Source organism: Crotalus tigris, unplaced genomic scaffold, assembly GCF_016545835.1.
Source record: "Crotalus tigris isolate CLP2741 ecotype Arizona unplaced genomic scaffold, ASM1654583v1 scf7180000017881.257975618366:2651188, whole genome shotgun sequence".
NCBI lineage: Eukaryota > Metazoa > Chordata > Lepidosauria > Squamata > Viperidae > Crotalus > Crotalus tigris.
The window spans coordinates 1,976,995-2,000,673 of NW_024096698.1; the positions used below are offsets into that span (position 1 = coordinate 1,976,995).

The 23,679-nt window shown below is 36.1% G+C and overlaps 1 protein-coding gene across 7 annotated transcripts in view; it reads left to right on the plus strand.

The window, feature by feature from the left end:
* BCAS1 (brain enriched myelin associated protein 1) overlaps nucleotides 1-23,679 on the plus strand; it is a 55,269-nt gene that overhangs the window by 24,281 nt on the left and 7,309 nt on the right. For 3 of the 7 annotated variants that reach the window (XM_039343936.1, XM_039343937.1, XM_039343939.1), the window contains exons 5-11: nucleotides 7,469-7,627; nucleotides 9,262-9,306; nucleotides 10,889-11,023; nucleotides 15,534-15,569; nucleotides 15,837-16,067; nucleotides 19,459-19,623; nucleotides 21,098-21,160. In XM_039343936.1, coding sequence (XP_039199870.1) covers nucleotides 7,469-7,627; nucleotides 9,262-9,306; nucleotides 10,889-11,023; nucleotides 15,534-15,569; nucleotides 15,837-16,067; nucleotides 19,459-19,623; nucleotides 21,098-21,160 — 834 coding nt within the window. The remainder of the gene's footprint in view (nucleotides 1-7,468; nucleotides 7,628-9,261; nucleotides 9,307-10,888; nucleotides 11,024-15,533; nucleotides 15,570-15,836; nucleotides 16,068-19,458; nucleotides 19,624-21,097; nucleotides 21,161-23,679) is intronic. The other 4 variants (XM_039343943.1, XM_039343940.1, XM_039343941.1 and 1 more) reach the window with 3 other exon arrangements.

Genomic DNA, 23,679 nt, shown 5'->3' on the forward strand with positions numbered 1-23,679 from the left:
CCCAAAGTTTTTCTGTCTATGCATTTCCAAGTTTAATCACTTTCCATTTCTAAAATGCACAATTAGGTATAACAATGAGCTTTTTCTGCTGTAGGCCTTGCCTTATGGAATATTCTCCCTTCAGAGATTAGAATGGCCCCAACCCTGTTGGCTTTTCACCAAGCTTTAAAAATTTGGCTACACACCCAGGCCTTGTTCTCTGAATGTGTTAAGGGCCCTGTTACATAGCTTTACTATTTGCTGATTAATCATCATGGCTGCTGTTTGTACTAATTATTGTATTTATTTATTGCACTTATGTCAATAAGTGATCCTGCACCTTGGGGAACAGCATGAGGTGGCCTTTTTGGCAGTGACGGCAGTAGGACTGAAGCTGAGACTTTTTCTTTGGTGGAGAGGCATGTGTGCCACACCATCAGAGTCAAGTTATGCATTTTCCGCTGTTTCCAAAAGGTTCACCATTACTGATCCAGATTCAGTCATTTTTCTTCTCCTCTCTCTCTCACGTTTCTTTGTCTGTCCAACATGGAACTATACATCTGTACAAAATTTACAATTCTTGTGAAAATTTTCCAAAATTCCTACAAGTCTTGTTAGCTTTTCTGAAATCAGTTTTTAGTTCTTCATCATATTCAGATTTTTCTTTCATCTGATATTCCCAATTGCTGGATTTAAACTTTTAATCATTTCTAACCTACCTAAAGAATGAGGGAAGAAAAGTGTTCTATAATAAGTAGGCAACTAGAATTACTGTTCAGATTTGGGAAGGGTCTATATGTGAAATTCCCAGCTCAGGAATTCATTTTACAAAATAACTTCCACCTGTGTCTTTATCTAATCAGCCGATCATCATCATAAAGATGAAATGGAAGAATGTCACTGGTAATTTTTTTTAAAAAAAAATCCAATTCTGAAATGTTACAATGAAAAATTGTAAAATCAGTTAGATTCCAAAATTATTTATTCATTTAAAATTTCTATATCGCCTATCTCACCTAAGTGACTACTAAATAATTAGACTGTTAAACTTGGTTAACCATCTAATTACTTAGATCAGGGATGAGGAACTATGGCCCCTTTATGACCATGCTGGCTCAGAAATTCTGGTAGTTGAAATCCACAGGTCATAAAAGGGCCATAGTTCCCCATTCCTGACATAGATGGTTAAAATAAGTGTTTTATTTTAAAAATCTGTTATTCCAGGCTGGGACTCTTGGAGGTTGGATAATAATATAATTACCCTCTGATTATACCTGTCCCTTCCAGTAGTTGGACATTTATTCATTCAATTAACCAAATAAAAGAAATGTCATATTATTTTCCTTCTTGAAAAATTATAGTATATAATTCTGAGACTTTTGTGACAAAGGTTTAGTCACCAATCAATTTCCTGTTAAACAAAATACATGGATAAAGATAATAAAGAACAAAACTTAGATGAAAAGTCCAAATATTTAAATGATTATTTGAAGAATGCCTATTGTTTAAATCTTTATCAAACTTTACTTGAAAATCATGGAAGTCTAGGATTCTCCCCTTCCACTGATGTATTATAGCCAGACTTTCCTCATTACTGAGGACTAGTAACATTTTGGGGAAGAAATGAGAGATAATACTAGGGTACAGGTCATGTTACAAGCCATATAATCTCTATTAGAAAGTCATAATTTTTTTTATAGTAGCTTGGCAAATGTTAATAAACCCCTATCTAATTTGCTTGCCCATTCTGTAAAAGTATACATTTTCTACAGTTATCATCATCGTTTTTAATGCATGGAGAATAACATTGCATGTAGATGAATATAAAGTTTTTATTATGGCATAATATTTTTTAATGTAAGCTATGTACTGGCAACAACTCTTTATTCTTGAGATAACCTCTTTACTCTTGTATGACATTTCTAAACTGTTTAAGATCCCCCGAATGAATTATTTTTGTGTTTAGTTAATGTTATTTTTATTGTTGTGAAGGTTCTATATTAGAGGGTTTAATTGTTTTATTTTAATTTATCTAAGCTACCAAGGTTCTTTTTGATTGTGACAAGATAGAATGTGATTAGATAGGAGACAGAGAGAGAGAAAGTTGTAGATCAACCGATTGACTGACTTTTATAGAAGCATTTAACTCCTTGCATGCTGACCTAAATAGAAACACTATTAGCTTTTCATAAAATTAAAGGACTTTTGTTATACCATAACTCCATGCATGCAACATTTCACATATAATAAGAATTTCTCTCCACTGCCCACTTCCATCCCACTGAATTGTATGTTCCCTTTGTAACAGTATGTGACACATTTTTTTCTGGTAAAGGAAAGACATGTAGAAAAGGATCTCCATGGGGTAGAATAAGCTCTGTAATATATTTCTGAATATCTTTCTAAATAGATTCATATTGTGGTTTTATAACGTCTCTCCCACCCAGCCAAGCATTTCATAAAGAATTGTATTGTATGAATGAAAAACACAAATATCGAATAATCCATTGAATTATGTTTTCTATACAATAATAGGATTATTATATAAAATAGTATTTAAAAAGCCATCATTTAAAAAACACAAGTGCTATTGAAACAGAAAGTTGCAAAACATGTGCACTCTACCCCCAAAACAACAGCTATTACATATGATCAATGCATTTATAAAGTGACTCCTAGTGGGTCCCTAAGAAAATTGCTAAAAACTAACAAAGCCAAACCCCAATACAGTACTTTGCATCCTTCAAAAAACACTAAAATGAAATATGGAGGGTTTAAAAGCTAAACACTATACACCAGACATGTCAAACTCGCGACGTCATGTGACATCGCACGACATATCGGGACAGTTTTGCCATTGACGGCAATGGGGTGGGCGCAGCTTCCATATGACACATCCAGCCCGCGGGCTGGCAGTTTGACACCCCTGCTATATACAGAAGACCCTGGGATAACATCCATATTTTTAAAAGCAGCCATGAGCTCACAGTGCAGACTGAGAGAGTACAATTACCTTTTTTTCTAGTTGAGGAATATTCCTTCCTCATTGCTTCCAACTTTCCAAAATATCACCCAGGAATTCTAAATAATATCTGTTTAATTTATTATAAAATAACAAGATCTGCACTATAATCAACCAATGAAGTTGTTTGACATTACTTGATTCCCAGATTTGTTTTTTAAAATAATAATAATTATTATTCCTTGCCCTCAAAAACCAGGTTAGCAGCAGCTGGTCCGCTCACAGTCAGTAATTGAAAATTGCCATCAGTAATTAAACCAGCTGCACTGACTGGCCTGTTTTTTGACAGCAAGCAAAATCTGCTTTCAACGGCATCTCAGCAGACACAGTGATGTCCCTGTGCAAGCATCACTCTGCAATGAAATCATGATGCAGGTATGGAGAAGAAGGGGGCGGGGCTTGTCCAGCCTTGCTGGGGACATTTTTGCCCAGCACGCCATTATGACTTGTAAGCCCTAGGCATGTTTGCCTTTGTGGGCCCCTCCGTCTATAAACATAATTGAATTAAAAAATATATGCCATATGATTGTCAATATAGTGTTCATATATACGAGGAATAATAAATAATTCATGTATCATTTGTTGTTGACAATTACGTTGTCATATATCATCAAAGTGACAAAATGTTGGCATTTACACTATGCCCATAGATTACAAATAAGATCATCCATTTGATGTTCAAATGTTATGTATTTCTTGCCTTAATTTTAATTAAAGGGCATGAAGAGAAATAAACATTTGTTAAAAGGCATGAAAAGAAATTTTTATCTGTTCCAATTTTTTTTTTAAAAAAAAAAAATACATTTTGGTGAACCCCTTGGGCCACCCCGTTCCCTATCTTGATCTGAGAATATTTCAGTTTATTCCTTTCACCATATGTTTACCTTAGGCACGTCAAGCAAGGGTTTGGCCTAATTCTATCTTCCTGTGAAATTAGCTTGGAAGTTTACCAGGAGAATTTGATGGCTCATTTGTAGTATTGTAGCTTTTGATTGTTAGGGATGTGTTAGGGATGTGAACTTGGATTCATTGAGAGACTGACTTTTGATTGCTTTTTTTTTTTAATTCTCATGGTTGCATCTTTTTAGCTTCTATTTTCCTTTCTCTGAATTAATAATATTTTAGCTACTTGTTGTACTCTTATTGTGAGAGCCACTTTGGTGTAGTGGTTAAGGCACCAGGCTAGAAACAGGTCAGCTGAATGACTTTGAGACAGTCACTTTTTCTTGGCCCTAGGAAGGAGCAATGGCAAATCACTTCTGAAAAACCTGGCAAGAATACAAGTTGTGCTTGAATTATGGCCACAACAGAGCCTAAAATATCTGTTGCCAAGCAGAATTTTGTTAAGTGAATTTTGCCCATTTTATGACCATTCTGGCCACAGTTGTTAAGTGAATCACTGCAGTTGTTCAGTTAATAACATGGTTGTTAAGTGAATCTAGCTTCCTCATTAACTTTGCTTGTCAGAAGGTCACAAAAGATGATCACATGACCCTGGGACACTGCAACCATTATAAATGATGCCAGATGCCAAGCGTCTGAATTTTGATCACATGACTATAAGATACTGCAGCCATTATACATGTGAAAATTGGTCATTGTAACTTTGAATGGTCACTAAACAAATAATTGTAAGTTGAGGACTAATTTGTGACCATAATTTGTACTGCAGGAATATGTCAGGGCAATCTCTAAGAATAGAATAGAATAGAATAGAATAGAATACAATACAATACAATACAATACAATACAATGCAATACAATACAATACAACTGGAAAGAACCTTGGAGGTCTTCTAGTCCAGCCCTCTGCTCAAGCAGGAGAACCTATACCAATTCAGACAAGTGACTGTCTAGTCTCTTCTTAAAAACCTCCAGTGATGGAGCACCCATGGTTTTTGAAAGCAAGGTCTTCCACTGGTTAATTATCCTCACTGTTAGGAAGTTTCTCCTTAATTCCAGATTGCTTCTCTCTTTGATCAGTTTCCAACCATTTTTCTTGTCCTGCCCTCTGGTACTTTGGAGAATAATTTGACCCCCTCTTCTTTGTGGCAGCCCCTCAAATACTGGAATACTGCTATCATGTCATCCCTATTTCTTCTTTTCTTTAGACTAGCCAAACCCAAGTCCTGCAGCCGTTCTTGAAAGATATGAAAGATTAAAAAAACCATACTTTCATTGTATTTTTAAAATATTACTCTGCATATTGTAATTCTTCTCCTTTACTAGTTTTCTTGATGATTTTTAACCAAAAAAGTGGTATACACATTTGTTAAAACCTAAACAGGCTAGGGCCTGTCTATCTGAAGAATGTGCTCTGAATCTGGCCAGTTTTTAAAACTTTTAAAAACTTTTCTACAGTAATTTAGCACAACAGAAAAACAATCTATGTAATCCTATGTTTTTATCTCTTTGTGTATATGTGTGCATGTGTAAAACAGAGAGTGTTATAACTAGACAATGATGCTGCTTTTATCATTTGAAAAATGTTGGCAAGTATGAAATTAATTAGGAATTGTTAAGCTTGTATACAACAAAAGAGAAGAGAGTAGGTGGGCAGAGAACAGCTGTCAAAACTGAACTTTTGTGAGTGTCCATTTCTGAGTGTTCAGCTGTACAAAGTAGAAAAAACATGTTTATTTGCTTCAAACATCAGCATCTCTGGCATTATTGAAAAGCAAGGTGGAATAAATGAGAAAGATGAGGTAGACACACACACACACACACACACACACACACACGTATTCAAACACACATACACAGACCACTCATACTCTTATTTACATATAGTTACTGTGCTACATTCAATTTCCTGAGAGAGAAAGACTACTATACAATACAAATACACTAACCAATTAGAAACTTCATATTCTAATTGTCTTTCTGTAAACCTGTTCTCAATTTGAGGTCTTGACAGAGCTAGAATACAGTTGAGCAATTTTTGTATGTGAAGCTATGTTTTCATTGATATTGCCTGAAATGACACTTGTTGTAGGAGAAGGAATGCCAGAACCCTGATGCGGAGTTAAAAGAAGGAATGGTCTAGTATCCCTATATAGCCACAAACCTGAGTGCTCTTGACTCTTATCTAAACATTGGCTTGCAGTAAGAAATCCATTTAATTGCACTTTACATGTACTGTAAATCTGGTCTTTCATGCCTGATACTTGCCTTGTTTTCAGCCATATCATATAACTGACTCATATTCAGTTTGGGTATAGCTGCAGTTCCAAGATATTTTTCAAATGTCCTATTTCAAGCCCAGTATTTTTTCTGCTGAGCCAGTTTGTTGTGGTGGTTAAAAACACTAGGGTAGAAATTGAGAGACCATGAGTTCTAGTTCTACCTTAAACACAAGGTCAGCTGGGCCAGCCATTCTCTCTCAGTCCTAGGAAGGAGGTAAGAAATGGTAATGACACGAGAAGCAGTTGTAGTTCTCAGGAACCCCTTTATTTCTGTTCAGCATACTGGTTACAAGACGCCGACAACGCCCAAATCTCCCTGCCCTTTTTATAGGCGATTCCCAGGCCAAACTGCAATATTTGCCGCGCTTGCACTCGCGCATGCGCACGAGTGCTGGCGACAGCCAGTCTGGTCCCGGGCAGCTTACACCTGCCCGGGACCGTTGCAATGCCCCAAGCCTGCTTTCACAGGCTCAGGACATAACAAAAACCAATTCTCAAATCTTGCCAAGAAAACTACAAGAATTAGTCCAGGCAGTTGCCAGGAGTCAATACTGACTTGAAATGAAAAAGAAAAATCTCTTTTCTATATTGTATTTATTTTATTTTCTCTATTCTGGTATTATTTCAGCCCATTTTTGACCTATCAAGATTGTTTTGAATTCATTTTTGCTCCTTAGTTTGTTAATTATCCCAGGTAGTATCATTGGTCTTCTCTGTATAAGACATTTTGTGGTTTTTACTATTTAATTCAAACTCAAAGGTTTGAACAATATATTTTTTAAAAAAATCCTTAACAGTTGCAGAAATTACTATTTTTTTATATGTAAACGATCATCAAGAGAACATTTCCATGCTGCATCAGTATTAAAGTTTTAGCTAGGCTTAAGCAAATGCTAAGCAAATCAAATTTTATAAATTGAGCTTTCCAAAAACTCCTGTGTGGTATTATATTATCCTCAGAATTCAGAGTTCAAAATTGCAGTCATGTGGAGTTTACTATTTACTATTCAGTTGCTTGGAATATGCAACCCTGTTTCTTGCATTTGTTGTTCTCTGTGATTCCGAACAATGTCCCTCCAACCAACGGCAAATGTACATATTTTCGACATTGACTACATAAATGACCAATTGTTCTGGATATGTAGGCTGAAGAAATATGGATGGAATTATGACTCTTTCTTGTAGAGCAACAAGATACGAATGGCAAACAGATTACTTTTACAAATCTGTTTGGCATTCCAGAAGTTAGGATCTGAAAGAAACATGCTTTTTTTTGATGCAGAATTTAATAGATGAGTGCAACCAAACCACTCTGCAACAGGATATAGCAGTTGCAAATTGTTTGGCCTCTGAGGATCTTGCCCAAGAAGAGAGAAAAACAGAGAACATTAATATAGCAACCAGGACAGATAATAACATCATGAGCTTCTTCAAAACACTGGTAAGATGCTATCATTGGCTTTTCCCTATCTGATATGAATTGTTACACATATTTTCTATCCATTGTTTCCTTCTTTCCTTCCTTCCTTCCTTCATTCCTTCATTCCTTCCTTCCTAATTTAAAATGGGCAATTTAAAGTATGACAGCAGCAGAAAAGTAACTATCATAGAAGCCAAATGTAAAATCCTGTAAATCGTGTATGGCAGATAAGAAGATAGTGTGGCTGGTTATACTTGCTAGACAATGTAGAAAGCAAGACTTCTGTTTTAGAAGAAGTAAGGAACTTATAGAATAATTTTCCTCAGATTGGCACCCAACAGTTATATTGGACTGGAATTCCTTTGCTTTTAGGAAGAGTCATCTTAGCCAGAAATCTTTGGATTTAGGGTGCGAAATTGAAGAAAGCTATTATAGAAGAATGTAAGTTAACTGAATATGAAGGGCTGTGGTTTTTATTCATTAATTAGGAAGATAAAGTCAAAATTATCAGATATATTCTGATGGGGGTTACAGGTTTTTAAATTGTGGAATTTAAGAATTCGTGAATTGGGCAACCATTTAAATGTATTATATTCATAAGTAAATGTTCTTTCTCAAAAGCAGGATTTTTAGTTAAGCACAATGAAAAAATATGTACCAGTATCAATGAAGAAATAAAAAAACCTGCATTAAGATTTTTATTCAGAAACAATGGTCTTTAAATTCAACCTATATAGAACTTCTAAACAGCATAAGACTGACACTAAAGGTTAATTTTAAAAACCACATGAATTCAGACACGTTTCTTGGGGGGGGGTGTTCCCTTTTACATATGCATTAAGTAGTTTGAGGACAGAATATAAGAAAATAAAATAACTGCTGGAAGGAATCAAAACTTGATCAAGACTGGTAATACTTTTTCCAATAGTGGATAATTAGAAGATAATATCTGGGATTGTATATCCTGCAAAGCATCCTGCTAAGCATTAGTGTGGGTTCTTTGTTTTCTTACTTTGACTCAAAGCAATATAATACTGTAGTCAACAAAATGTGTATAACTGGAATGATGGCATGGAATGTAGTCTGGAATCCCAGGAGGGAGGGGTTGCTTCCCAGAGGTCAAAGAGGCAGCAGAGCTTGGAGAGTTTGGTAGGCAGGAAGAGAGTTAAGATGGCCACTGCTTAGCAGTTCACAGAATACATCCATTTTGTATATATAGTCTAGCAAGATTCCTAGGTGAATAACAATAAAGAAACTACCCAGCAGTAACTCCCTATGCTGTTCTTGGTTCTTGGGCCTTACGAGTGACTTGTGAAACAAACAAACAAACAAAGAAACAAACAAAAAATGAATGAATTTATTCATCACAAGCAGCGGTTGTTCTGCCATCTAGTGTTGATTATTTTTTGTGAAAAAAGCTTCCAATTTCTTTTCTAATATAGATAGATGTTTGTCCAATTTGATTGTTTGAGTGGAAAATGTAACTTTACCAGATTGTTACTTTGCTTCACATATAGTTAGAAACTTCTTCATTTCAATTTATATCTCTGTATTTCAAAACTATGTCCTCCTACTTCCATTTGCCTCTCAATCAATGACAAGATTTGGAATAGTTTTACAAACTGCAATTTCAAGAATGATTTTTGTATTGAAAGGTTTCACCAAGCAAAGCTGATTCCAAGTGTGACACTGAGGATAAGGTGAGTATCTTTCTCCTTGCAAGTTCAACATTTGAGGGGTGGTTTTTTGGGGGGGGCGTATCTGTCTGGGTATTTCAGGATTGATTCACACACACACATCTCATCTTAAATGGAAAAGCACTGCATCTGATGTGAAGTTGGGTGATTTTAAATTTTATGTGTCATTTAATTTGCATTATTTTACTTACTTCATTTTACTTATTTGATCTACTTTTATGATGTTCAGAACTGCATACATGATCCTCATTTGTTTTACCTTCACAACTGCCTTATTATTCTTGGAGGCCACACTGGACAAGTGGAGGCTGCTAGCTTGGGGAAAGCTATTGTAAATTATGTTAGATAAGGAGTTGAATTCAATTCGCATTAAGCATGATGTTTGTGATGACTAGTTTCACTCATCTGTTTCATTTTGGTTTTTATTGTTATAAGAATTGAGTCTGTTGTGGTTTATTTCTGCCAAAGTAATATTGTTGCCTACACCCAGAGAGGTTTTGCTAAGGCTAATGACTCATCTATTAAAACTCTTGTGTCTTTTAGATTGTTTGTAACCTTCAATTTGGCAAATTTCATAGAGCAACTGTTATGTCCTGGGCCTGCTGAGTGACTCAGCAGATGCAGGAAGCTGCAGAGAGCCCCGGGCAGACCACGTGGTTCAGACAGGCTGTCTCCAGCCTATTGCACACGCGCAAGGCAGGGGAATCCGTTGCATTGATTGACTGACACTGTCCCTGCAAAGGGGTATATAAAGGAATCTGCGCCATTTTGTTTTGGTTCTGTTGGAGATTCAGTAAAGAAGTATCTGTTGTTCGTCTGCCTCGTCTCAATACCTTACCAACGCACAGAACAGAACAGCAACAATGTTTAATCAATGGATCTCAAATGGACCAATTTACAGTATATGTCTAAAATCCAAAAGCCATGACTCTTGGCAAAGTTGTGACCACTTCAGTGTTGTCACATCACCACACAACTGTGGTCAGCTGTGGTTACATGATTGCCATTTCGGTGGTAGATATATGTGGATTTCTTGCTAGATAAATGCATGCTCAAATAATATATTCTTGCAAATACAGGTAGTCCCTGACTTACAACAGTTCATTTAGTGACTGTTTTTTACATTTACACCCTTTGTAGAATCCCCATGATCATGTGATCAAAATTCAGATTATAATCGTTGCTGTGTCCCAAGATCATGTGATCACCTTTTGCAACATTTTGACAAGCAAAATCAATGGGGAAGCCAGATTCACCTAACAACCGTGTTACTAACGTATCAACTGCAGTGATTCACTTAACAACTAAGACAAGAAAGGTCATAAAATGGAGCAAAACTCACTTAAGAGCAGACATTTTGGGCTCAATTGTGGTCCTACGTAGAGGACTATCTTAATTGAAAAAAAATGCAATGCTATATAGTATTTAACAGAATATAGAATTCTCTTCAGTGAAGTGAGATTTGTGGATATGAGTTCTGAGTTTTATAAAGACATTGTGCATAAACTATTGCTGATGCCTGTTATGGGCAAAAGGAAAATAGAGCATGCAATGAAAATTCAACTTTGATTGATGTCACACAAAGGGATCTCAAACAGGCCATGGTGGGCAGCTTGCTGAGAAGACGGCGACTGATTCCCTTGTCAAAAGCACCAAGAAAAAGAAGCCAGACAGCCCACGATTAGGACATAGTACATTTAGCAAACTGTTTAGACATAAGGTTGGTATGTTGGGAGAGTAAAATGAAGATCTCGAACCCTGAATAACAACAGATAACGTTTAAATCTTCTTATCCTGAATGTCAACATGTAGCAGCTAGACTTACCGAAAAGCAAATCTTCAGTTGGAGAATTTTTCTTAGAATTGTTGCTGGCTTTGACAAAGATATAATTTGGCAATAGGGAAGTATCGTGATAATTCTGAATATCTATCTCTTCATTAATATCTGTGAATTCAGGGTTCAATGGAAGGAAGTTCCCACTGACTGCATATTCACTGCTATTTTCTGTGTCTTGTTATTGAGCCTTTCTCACTAACAAAACCTGTGCTACCCTAACCAGAACTTAGAGCAATTCCATACTGCCATTAGTTTCACTCCACAAAGCAATTTGAAGCTGAACTGTGTGACTGTCTTTCCTTCTCTTTGAAATGTTGAAAACAAAGCATGAAATTCAGTGCCCTGCCCCCGACTTACTGCCAGTCATGCAATAACTGCTCCCCTTTTCAACCCTGCCATCACAGAAGAGGAAGGAAGGAAGGAAGGAAGGAAGGAAGGAAGGAAGGAAGGAAGGAAGGAAGGAAGGAAGGAAGGAAGGAAGGAAGGAAGGAAGGAAGGAAGGCTCAAATATCTTTGAGTTTTTCAATCTTGTTAGTCCTGGATTGAAGAAAAGGAAACTGATTAAATTCCTTCCATATGAAAAAGTTGTTAGGCCCAGTTAATTCAAGCTCCATATAAAAGAGCTACACTGATCATAGAACCAGAGCTGATTTTAGGAAATTATAACACATGTTAAATATGTTAAAACTAGCAACATTGAATGTGTTGTAAACACAACTCCTTGAATTCCAGCATTATCATGGCACCAATACCAGGAAGGCTGCTTTATAAAATGAAAATGTGAAGGATTTCCTTGGCATAGATTCTTATTTCCTGGGAAATGAGTTTTCCATGCTTCACTGAGTAGCAGCACTGCTGAGTTTGCTACTGTGCTTGCTGAGCCAGCACAATTGGATGGAACACCATCACAAAACCTAGGACAACAGGCTATACTGTGCATGTAAAACATGTTCTTGGGGGGGGGGGAAGGTTGGCACCAGTTTTGTATGATTGCCAAGGGGAGTTGCAAAACCAGCTTGATAAGACAGTGTCCATATAGTTACCATGAAGCCATTTCTACTCAATGGTGTCTGCAACTTATTTTTTTTTTTTTTTTTATTAAAAGTTTTATAAATTTTACAAGAAAAACAAGAACAATACAGAACAAAAAACAACATATACAAAAGAAAAAAAGTTAAACAATACATATATAAAAAAAAAAAAAAACCCCACCCCACACCCCTCCCAAAAACCCTCCCTTCCCCCCCCCTGAGCTTCCCAGAGCAGAATATAGGCTTGAGAAATAAAAAAAAATAAAAATTAAATTAAAAACTTTATGTTTATATATATAAAAAAGATATCTATAATATATATAAAAATAAAACTTATGAAAAAGCTATATGATATTTTTGTATACCCAATCTAAATTGTATAAATTTTATCCATTTGTCCCAGATAGCAAAAAACTTCTCTTGCGTTTGTTGCTTTAAGAAAGCCGAAATCTTTGCCATTTCCGCCAGATAAGCTACTTTAAAAAACCATTCCTGCAATGTAGGCAAAGATTCCTTCTTCCAATATTGTCCAACTAACAGCCTCGCGGCTGTGATCAAATTTAACATCAATACAACCTCCTTTGTATCACAATCTGTAACAATACCTAACAAAAATAATTGCGGAGTAAATTTTACCCTCCTTCTAAAAATTCTCTGGATATTCCACCATATTTTGATCCAAAATGCTTTTATCTCTCTGCATGACCACCAAATATGATAATAGGAAGCCTCCTTATAACCACATCTCCAGCATTTAGGTTGCACGTCAGGGTACATGTAAGACATTTTTTGTGGATCAAGGTGCCATCTATAAAACATTTTATAAAAATTCTCCCTTAGATTCTGTGCTTGAGTAAAATTGACATTTCTCACCCAAATAGTTTCCCAGGTGTCCAATGAAACTGGCTCACCAAAGTTCTGCGCCCATCTAATCATACAATCTTTAATTAGTTCCGTTTCTGAGTCCAATTCAACTAAAAACCCATAAATTCTCTTAATGTGGGTTTGTCTTTGATCCTTCAGTTGCTTAATAAGATTTTCATCTTCTCTAAGAAAACCCACCTTACAATCCATCTTCCATCTATCTAGTAGTTGCCTATATTGGAACCAAGAATAAGTAAAATTTTCTTGTGCTAATTCTTCCCGTGATTTTAATTGCCAGTTTTGTCCATCCCATTTAAGTAACTGTCTATAAGTCACCATATCCATTTTAAACCCTCTTTTTATTCCTTCTATCGCATGCCAAGGTATAGCCCATAATGGTACTTTAAAATCACTTTTATAATATTTTCTCCAGATCCTAAGTAAAGAAATTCTTAAAATATGAGATTTAAAAGCCCAATCTATTTTTTTATTAAATATTAAATAGGCATGCCACCCATAAAATAAATCCCATCCCTCTAGATAAAGTATCTCAGAGTTTGTCAAATTTACCCAGTCACTAATTAATGTTAAAACCACCGCATCATAATATAATTTCAAATTTGGTACCTTGAGTCCACCCCTCTCACGGAAGTCTTGCATAATTTTGAACTTAACCCTTGGTTTTTTACCTGCCCAAATAAATTTATTGAGACCCTTCTGCCACTCATTTAAATTAATCTCATTTTTCAAAATTGGTAACATTTGAAACAAGAAAAGAAACTTGGGTAGAATATTCATTTTTATCACTGCAATTCTTCCCATGAGGGATAATTGCAACTTTTCCCAATTTTTCAAGTCTTTCTGTACCCTGACCCACAACCTTTCATAATTATTTTTAAATAATTTTGCATTAGAAACAGACAGCATCACCCCCAAATATTTTACCTTATTAACAATCTCAAAACCCGTCGAGTTAACCAAAATCTGCTTCTCCTGACTCGACATATTTTTAGGTAAAATTTTAGTCTTATTTACATTAATCTTAAAACCCGAGACCAAACCATAATGGTGAATCAACTGTAATAAGTTTACTACAGAATAATCAGGTTGCGACAAAGTAACAACCAAGTCATCCGCAAAAGCTCTCAACTTATATTCTTTTTTATTAACATATATTCCTTTAATTTCCTGAGACTCTCGAATTTTAATCAATAATATTTCCAATGTTAAAACAAACAACAATGGCGATAAAGGACACCCCTGTCTAGTACCTTTCTCTATTGTGAAAACCTCCGACAAACCTCCATTAACAATAAGTTGTGCTGTTTGTTTTTGATATATTACCTTAAGGGCTTGTAATATGTTTTCACCAAAATTCATTTCTTCCATTACTCTTAGCATAAAATGCCAATTCAGTTGGTCAAATGCTTTTTCAGCATCTAAAAATATGAGCCCTGCAGGAACTTGGTTGTTCTTATCTAAGTATTCTAATAAATTAATAATTTGTCTAACATTGTTTTTCATATACCTTCCTGTTATAAACCCTGATGTCTGCAACTTATTTTTACGAAGCATCTGAATTGATGAATTCTCTTCACCAAAGATACTACATAGTCCCAAAATAATGAATACAGATTTGCTTCAGATAATCTCACCTCATCAGATTCTTTTTTCAGGATTACATCATAAAACTAATTTGAACTCCAAAGCCATGACATTGCCTAATATCAAATACTAATATTGATATAAACATTTCCTTTTGATTGCTGATATGGTGAAATCATTGTAAATTCAGATTCAGAAGAACATTAGAACAAAGGCTTAACTGGTTGAGCATAATATCCCATTCAACTTCTCCTGCTGGTAATGAAAGCCATGCTGTCTCTGCAATTGGAGACATTTAACCATCAGGATGACGAGGCACTAACTGCTGCATTGTTCATAAATTCTTCCCTTTTGAAGCTTTCCCATTTGACATTTGTCATTTCTCTTGTGATACCAAATTCCAAAGTGTTAGCCTATCCCAATTAGACCGTCTGGATATCAGCTAGCAAAATTCTCAGCCATAGCCTGGCTAAGCTGGAAGTCTGGAGACTGACTGAAGGACATACATATCTGCATATCCTTCCATTTTTCTGACTTTTATTTCCACTCAGTCAGGCTAATGGTTGCATAAAATTACAGAAGAAAAACTCCTTAGGAACTTTCTCCACCCATCATTCTGAGATGATTTTAATTTAGCTACATCATGTTTTCAGTTTTATACTCCAGTTTGTCCCCTGTGACATTTCAGGATAAAAGAACAAACATTTCAGAATATCAGAGAAATGCTGAAATACATCCAGCAATCTCTTCTTTATAATGGCTTCACCATGTCAAATCCTGTGCAGTGCCTGGATCCCGCCATCCTTAAATATCATTACAGCCACTTCTATTCTTAGAGAATGAAAATGCCCACATGATTTCTCTCTGTGTTTGTGTGTTTTACATTGTTTTAGGCAAAAAAAGATATTCAACAGAAAGCAAATACCAAGGTGAGTAGTAATACGGACAATTCTGAGTTTTCCATTTGCATACAGTATTTCTATGTTTTTTGATCGCCCATATAGATCTCTACTTTTTTTTCATAACCTGTCTAATGGATAAAGATGAATGTGTGAGGGTGCTGGAATGAAAGATGCCAGTAAACCTTTTTTTTTTTTTTTTTGAGCTTCTTTTGTCTTCCACTATACCCATTTTTCCACCAATGGTCTTTGAAGTTCATCTTCTTCAGAACAATTTTTGATTTATTTTGTTTCTAGCAAACCGAGCAGCCTGTCCCCGTTGTTCCTGTTACAAAACCGGAAATAAACGTGCCTCCACCTCAGGAAAGTCCAGCAGTGAAGCCAATTGTGAAGCCTCCAGAAGCTCCAGTACAACAACCACAACCAGCCTCAGCAGCTGTGGTTGTCACCAATGAAGCTCCCAAGGAGATGACCAAGGAAAGATCTTCTTCTACTCCCACACCCATAAGTAAATTCTTTTGGAAAAAGGTATGTTTGGATCAGTGGTGGGATTCAAATATGTGAACAACTGGTTCTCTGTGTGGATGCCGCTTCCGGAAGTCCATTCTGGGCTGGGCAACAAAAAATTAGCTCTCCTCTATGCTGAACTGATTCAATTGCGTTAACAAAGGCAGAATAAATCTAACTCTGGATTCCTGATAGAATCTGCAGTATAATAAGTAATGGATCAGAGATTTTCCACCTATAAATTATCACAAATGTATAAACTGTGTGCAATTGGTAATCCCTTATACAGAATAGTTCATCCAAATAGACTGTTGGCATTACCTGAAAACAAAGTTCTGTGATAGAGTTTATAAATAAGATGATATAAGGACAATTAAATTGATTAGTAGTTTTTTTGTTGCTGTTGTTTTTGTATTCCTATTTAATTTCTCAATTGATGTTTGATTAGTTTCCATGAGTTGCTGGGAATATTTTTTTCTACTACATTTTTTATTTAAACAAAGGTGCATTTTCAAGAAAAATAATTAATGTTTCTTATGCAATTCCAGCCAGGTAGCCATTGTATTTCTAGGAGTTACCTAAGCAGGTTGCTCATGTATTATTTCCACTGTGATTCAGTGTGATGGCAGATTGGATAAGCAAGAAAACTTGAGTTTGGTATAAATTCAGTGTAACCTGGAGGAGCTGTATCACAGATGCAACATATCCCATTGCTATTGTTCTCTTAGAGGAATCATAAATGAAGTCACAGAAATATTTGAGAACAATCTTGGTCATCTCCTTGCATGATTGATGGAAAAATGAGAACATCTAATAAAGATGCAATCCACAACCACATCTAAGCAAAAATAAATAAATAAATATCTGGATCTGGATCTGGAGGCTGAAGTCCAGCAATTGCAGAATAGAATAGAATAGAATAGAATAGAATAGAATAGAACAGGGTAGGGTAGGGTAGGGTAGGGTAGGATAAGGTAGGATAGGATAGGACAGGATAGAACAGAACAGAACAGAACAGAACAGAACAGAACAGAATAGAACCACTGTGGTGAACCTATGGCACACGTGCCACAGGTAGCATGCAGAGCCCTCTCTGTGGGCACGCGCACTGTCACCCCAGTCCTAGGTCTTCAGCTGGGTTTTATAAAACCTTTTCGTTTTAGGCCTCTGCCACCATGTGCAAAAAAAAAAAAAAAGGTTCAATCAATCAGTCAATTTCAACTTCTGACGAAAAAAAAAAGATCCCGCAAAGTTGGAATTGATTGATTGAACTTTTTAGTCCCACCCAGTCTGCCATTACCACTGCAGCTACCCAATGGGCCACGCCCACACGGCACCCGACGATACATAAATGGGCTTTGGGTTGAAGTTTGGGCACTCAGTCTCTAAAAGGTTCACCATCACTGGAATAGAATATCAGAGTTGGAAGGGATCTTGTAGGTCTAATTACACTCTAACGTCACAAATCCGCAGCACCTACGCAAGGATATCTGCAGTAACTTCTAAGTCATGGACATCACAACTCCAACATTTGTGTCCCATCCTGCCAGTGCTACTGCTCACAATGAATAGATTTCAAGTCAAGCATGTTCCCAAAGCAAATGATTTCCTGAATATCTCTCTTAGATCACAAAGGTCCCTCCCAGGTTATAGGTGTATCACTAGTGAAATTAAACCCACTGAATTAACATTATATGACAGGAAGAATTATATACAATATTCTCAAGAGAATCCCGTACACTATTTTATTTTTAAAAGTAAATCATGAGAGAAGCTTCCTGCTTTACTGAGCATGAGTTCAGCTTTGGAAATAAAAATAAAAATTTCTAAATGGTGTATGGATGGAGGAATTAATGCTGTTATTGTGAGAGATATTAGAAATATAGCTGCTAAAGTGAGAGTGTGAGAGAGAAGCTGGTTATTTAAAAAAATTAAAGGTTTGTTTTCAGTGGTATCATATTTTAATGTGATAATATGTTTTCATTATTAGCTGCATATAAGCATTTGATATAATCTTGGATTATATCTGACATTGTAGTTTTTTCTGTCATCAGATGGTATTACAGGATTATTACAGTGCACTGCGTATAAAAAAATAAAAACAGACTTTAGCAACAGACACAGTGATAACATAATAGATAATTATGAGTTAATTATGAGTGATAAGTGTTCCAGTTTTCTTTAAAATTGCTAAATTACTAAATTATAATTTTAATTAAATTAACTCTGCTTCTGTTAACTACCACTTTTCTCAACCAGTTTAATTAAGACTATTTCTATTTTTTTTAGTTAACAAAATTGCCAGCTAAATTTCTGACGATAACTCTTAAATGAAAAGGTGGAAGAGCATCATTACTAAGAACACTAGCACTGATGATGTTACCTAGTTTGAGTAATGTAACGTCTGCAAGGAAACAGTCAAGCTCAGAAAGCATCAAGGATCCTTCATTTCCACCCTGAGCTATAAATATTCTCCTTTATTGGTAACACCATTACTTCATACCACACAACTCACAGGTCCTTAAATTAATCTCTAATAAGGACTGCATAATATAGCATAGCTAGGGCATAACATTGCCAAATTCATGGTAACGTTTATTATACTAATGAAAGTGAAAAGAGAAATCTGATATCAGAACACTAATTTTGGCAGTAGCCAGCATTTTTCACAATGTCTCCTCCTTCCCCTTCTCCTTCTCCTTCTCTTCTCACTATGGAGAAAGATCACTGTTTTAGTTTACCTTTATACTATTTAATCTTCATTCTTATTAAACCTTCTACCTTACTCCTCAAATTCATTTATCCTTCTCTGAGTGGCTTAAAACTTTTAACATCGTATAAAATTAATGCTAATCAATAAAGCATAACTTCACTGTAGATCAGCTCCTGGTATCCATCTGGATTTATTTACAATAACATTGGGTTAGTCATGCTACATTAAAATTCAGTCTGAAGGGGTGTGTATGTGGAGCATAGAGTCCAGTTTAATTTTTTTTTAAATGGGAACAAATCAGTAACGCTTGAATCTAAAAATATCCAGAGAAAAGAACTTACTGAGTCTTATGATATGATCATAAGGACAAGTTGCTGCCTGCAGAAACCTCTGGTTACATTCTAAGAGTTTTCTCCTAATTAAATTTAAAATATGACTTCTGGATTGCAAGCAAAAGAATGTGCAGAAGAGGTGCACAATGCTATGCTATGCAGCTAGTGGTGGGATTCAGCTGGTTTGCACCATTTTGGCAGAATTTTTTGTTGCAAAACCTGAATTTGCTTCCTCTTGAAGCAGAACACCTAGTCTGCCATTCTTCAGCCTCACTGAGAGAAGGCCTTCTGAATCTCATCTTGACTCATCTAAATGTCTTGAATGAATTCACACATCCTTGATAACACTTCTTTTGAATCATTGCAGACTCCCACAGATGACATAGAGGTGATAAACACCGAAAGAATTGAAGCATCTCCAGAGACCCCAGTGAAAGTTGAAAGTAGGAGCCAGGAAGTTGCAGAAACCAAGTCTAAAGGAGAGGACAAATCTGAGAGGACCAAAACAAATCTGAGAAAATTCTTTAAACTGGTAAGATGGATATTCCTGGATTTGTATATCAGCTATAATACAGTTATTGAGTAGTCAGACAGCTTAAAATTTAATTAATTAATAGTAAATATGATGGGACAATCCAGTGCCAGCTAATTAAAAAGTTTTTGTAACAGCCTTACAGTACATTGGGCTGGGTTCACCAAATTAGATGGACGGATGATCATTTTTACCATACCAACAGTGAACCCAACTTTGGGTCTCCATTTCACCAAACATATGGCTAGTAAGGAATATAAAAGGAATGTTAAAAGTTGCCTATAAGTCCACCTCACATTATATCTATATAGTTCATCTATAGCACTTGATGGTAGGCAGAATTTTAATGGCTCTCAAGGAGCTAGAGATATGCGCCTGAGTAAAGGGCTTTTTCCTGTTGAATGCCACTTCCCTTGAGTTTCACCTTCACCCTGCATAAGGGTTCAGGGTGGAAAATGGGAATCAACAGTTTCTATGCTAGCAATAGCCATTATCTAAATCAGTGGTTCTCAACCTGTGGGTCGGGACCCCATTTGGGGTCGAATGACCATTTCACGGGGGTCGCCAAACAACGCAGTCTGCCATTTTTTTTCCTCTTTTCCTTAGCTGTGCTACTCCCTTTTATTCTATTGGCTTTTGAAAGCCAATAGAATAGGCTCTCTTGAATAGAGTCTAATTCTATTGGCTTTCAAAAGCCAATAGGAATTGTCCAGGCTGTCTCTGCCCTGCTGAGCCCGCCAAAAGTCCCATTCTGCAAATGGTCCTGCACCAGTTGAATAGTCCTCGACTTACGACTGGTTGAGTAGTCCTCGACTTACGACCGGTTGGGGGGTCGCGGCATTAAAAAGGTTGAGAACCACTGATCTAAATATACCACAACTACCTGAGTAGCAATCCACCAAGCATCAGGCCAGGTATTAATTCAAAAGGGCAGGAGGGAAAAAAAAATCCTCAAATGTAAATCTTTGAGAATATATAAAAGTCCCTGGTATTTTTTTCACTACATGGACAACCATTTACCATGTGAATTCTTTCATATTTGTCTACAATAAAGATTCTAATCTAACCTTGTCACCTCTGAGACTTTCCTACCAACTCAAGTTGAGAAGTCAAATAAGAGTGAAGTGTCAGGAGTTCTACGATCTACTAACAAATCCAGGTCTAAAACCTGACACACTGAAACAAATCATTTCTGAGGGAGAAATTAATAGACTATATTAAGAAAGACATAAAAAAGTATGATAAATGATGTGACACACCATAAGCGTATTTTAAATAGACATTCATGGGAGACTCCCATGCTTGGCAAAAGGCTCCCTAGAGGACATTCCAATGAGAAAAGAAATCACATGCTTTTTTTGCCATTGTGTTCCTAAGTCCTGAAACAAAAAGGCTCAGCTAGACTCCCATGTACAATCATTTATAATCATTGTAGGAACGTGGAAGAAATTCATATAATCCTTTGTTATTTTAGTCAGTCAGGAATGACACAGGTGTAACTCCTCCTGAAATAAATGGGCCAGCATCAGATCACCAAGTAAGTGGATGGATCCTTCAGTTTTCCTTCGGTGATGGTTCAACTGAACTCTTCTTCTGGGGCTTAATGAGAATGTACATGATCCTTCACTATTATATTAGATATACAACTTTATGTATTCCCTTCTGCCTTTGTTTCCTAATATTTTTTGTACTGAAAGTGGCACTGTTGGTTTAAATTCTTTCAAAAACCACTCAATTCAAAATTGAAGCTAAAATGAAGAAAATTTGCATTGTTATAATATAGTTCTCAAATGCTGGATCAATTGGTCAGAACATTTCTGTTTAATACAATATTTAAACAGATTACGGCATTGCTTCTCAATCTTGGCAACTTTAAGATGTGTGGATTTCAATTACCAGAATTCCCCAGCCAAACATGCATTTAACTTAAAGTTTCCATGGTTGAGAAACATTGGTTGAGGTAATAGCCTTGTCATTATTATTGAGAAGATGAACCATTCCCATTCTCCTCTACCTCATATTCTTCAGAAGTATTGGATTGTGACTCCTAGTATTTCAGCCCAGTTAAGGAAGGTTAAATTAAGCCTGGATATTCAGGCTTGAAAATAATGTTTCAGTCTTATAAAATTTAAGAACTATTCAGTGATATGCCTATGAACTACATATAAACCCCAGAGAGTGCTTTGGTAAAACAGCTGACTAAAGTAGAACAATATAAAGTGGTTGCAGCATTTATAGACACAGACATGGGAAAACTGGCTTTTCAGATTAAACATACAATATGATAATTTTAGGCCAAATTTTCAGACAGATTTAATATTTCTTTTAACTTCAGAAACTGTCTCTGCAATTGCAACCATTTTGAAAGTAGAGATGCAGACCAGAGCACGGAGCCTAAGTTAATTAAATGTAGAATCTTCAAAAACCAAATTGTCATTTGATGCCCTTGCATCATTTTTGTTTTGAAGTCTTTAGCAAATGCCTGATTATTACCCTACTTTTGCTCTATGAGCCAATTTAAAAGAATGTGTTGGTTTGTTTAGTTAGTTCCTTATTCCAGACTTCCAACTACAAAAGATGATGGACGAATATTAACCTCTTTCTACTTTGTAATTTGAAACTGCAGCCATAACAACAGTGCCATTTTGTATCTTGTTCTTTATCTGTACTGTATCCTGCTCTTTTTTCCTTTCTTTGTCTAAAACACGCTCTCTTGTAATTGTCATGTCTTCGCAAAAACAATAAAGTAAATGAAACAAAGTCATCTTTTCTCCATTTGTGGTTCCATGCAGAATTTTACAGGCTCATTTGACTAAAATTAGGAAAGTCCATCTAACTCCCTGTACAACTTAGGCAGACACCGTTTCTAACTTTACCAAGAACTTTAGGGGCTCCGAGAGGAACAGTTTCTAGCTCCAAAAAATTAATTTATTTATTTATCAAATTTAGATGCCACCCATCTCACCCTCAGAGTGACTCCGTGCAGTGTGCAAACAGTATTTTTTTCCCTGCCAGAATAGATCCCTTTCCCCAAAAAGAAAATAATAAATTCTGGTGTGGGAAAATACAAGAATAAATATTTATTCTTACATAACAATACAGTAAAATCAAGACAGGGTTATTTTGATGTTTTCACCTCACATTTCTTTTCATCTTTGGATCCAGATCCCTCCCAAATGGCTAACTCTTTCTTTCTTCCTTCCTTTCTTCTGTGCCTCCCAGGTCTTTCCAAAGATCAGCTCTGAATTCCTTTATACCTTATGATTTGGATAGATTACATACTATCAAACCTTATGTTGATTTTTGAAATCACAGCGATAGATGCCAATCCACCATATTATAGATAATAGGCTTTGGATATTCTGGATACAGCTTCCTGGCCACTGGCCTTGTTAGTGTGACCTTGTGTATGTTAAAATCATAGCATCTGGAGGGCACTAAGATGCCAGCTAGCCTTGCTGTAAAAGGTGATACAAGTTGGCAGGGAGGAATGCTGAAACGGCATATGCCAGTGCCAGAAGAGTTATCTGCTCCTAGCTCTGGGCTGAACATCTTCCTCTTTTTTTATCCTTAAAGAAAATAAACATAAAAATCTAGAAATAAGGGAAGGGAGAGATATTGTAGAAACCCAGTGATGCCGTTTTTATTCACATAAACACAGGACTACAGAAGATCACTTATGTGGCAGATTATGCTTGTTGTACAGTTTTTTTTTGCCCTGTGCCAGGGATTTCATCAGGGTATGGTTAAAAATTATGTCAAGAAAATTATCCTGATGGCATAGTTGTTTTTTATGATATGAAAAAGTATATATCTGTGGGGTTGCTGCCAAAATCACCATGACTTTTTGGAAGGGAAGAAAGAAAGAAAGAAGGAGGGAGGAAGGAAGGAAGGACCAAAAATAATGTAGATAGGTATTTGGTTTCTGATTTCTCCATTCTTTGTGTTCCAACTGATTTGTAGTACTTATTAACATATACTTGCTTAAATTGTCTGACACGTTGATTTATTTATTTTTTTTAATGTACTGTATGGACACCCCTGAACCAAGCCCAC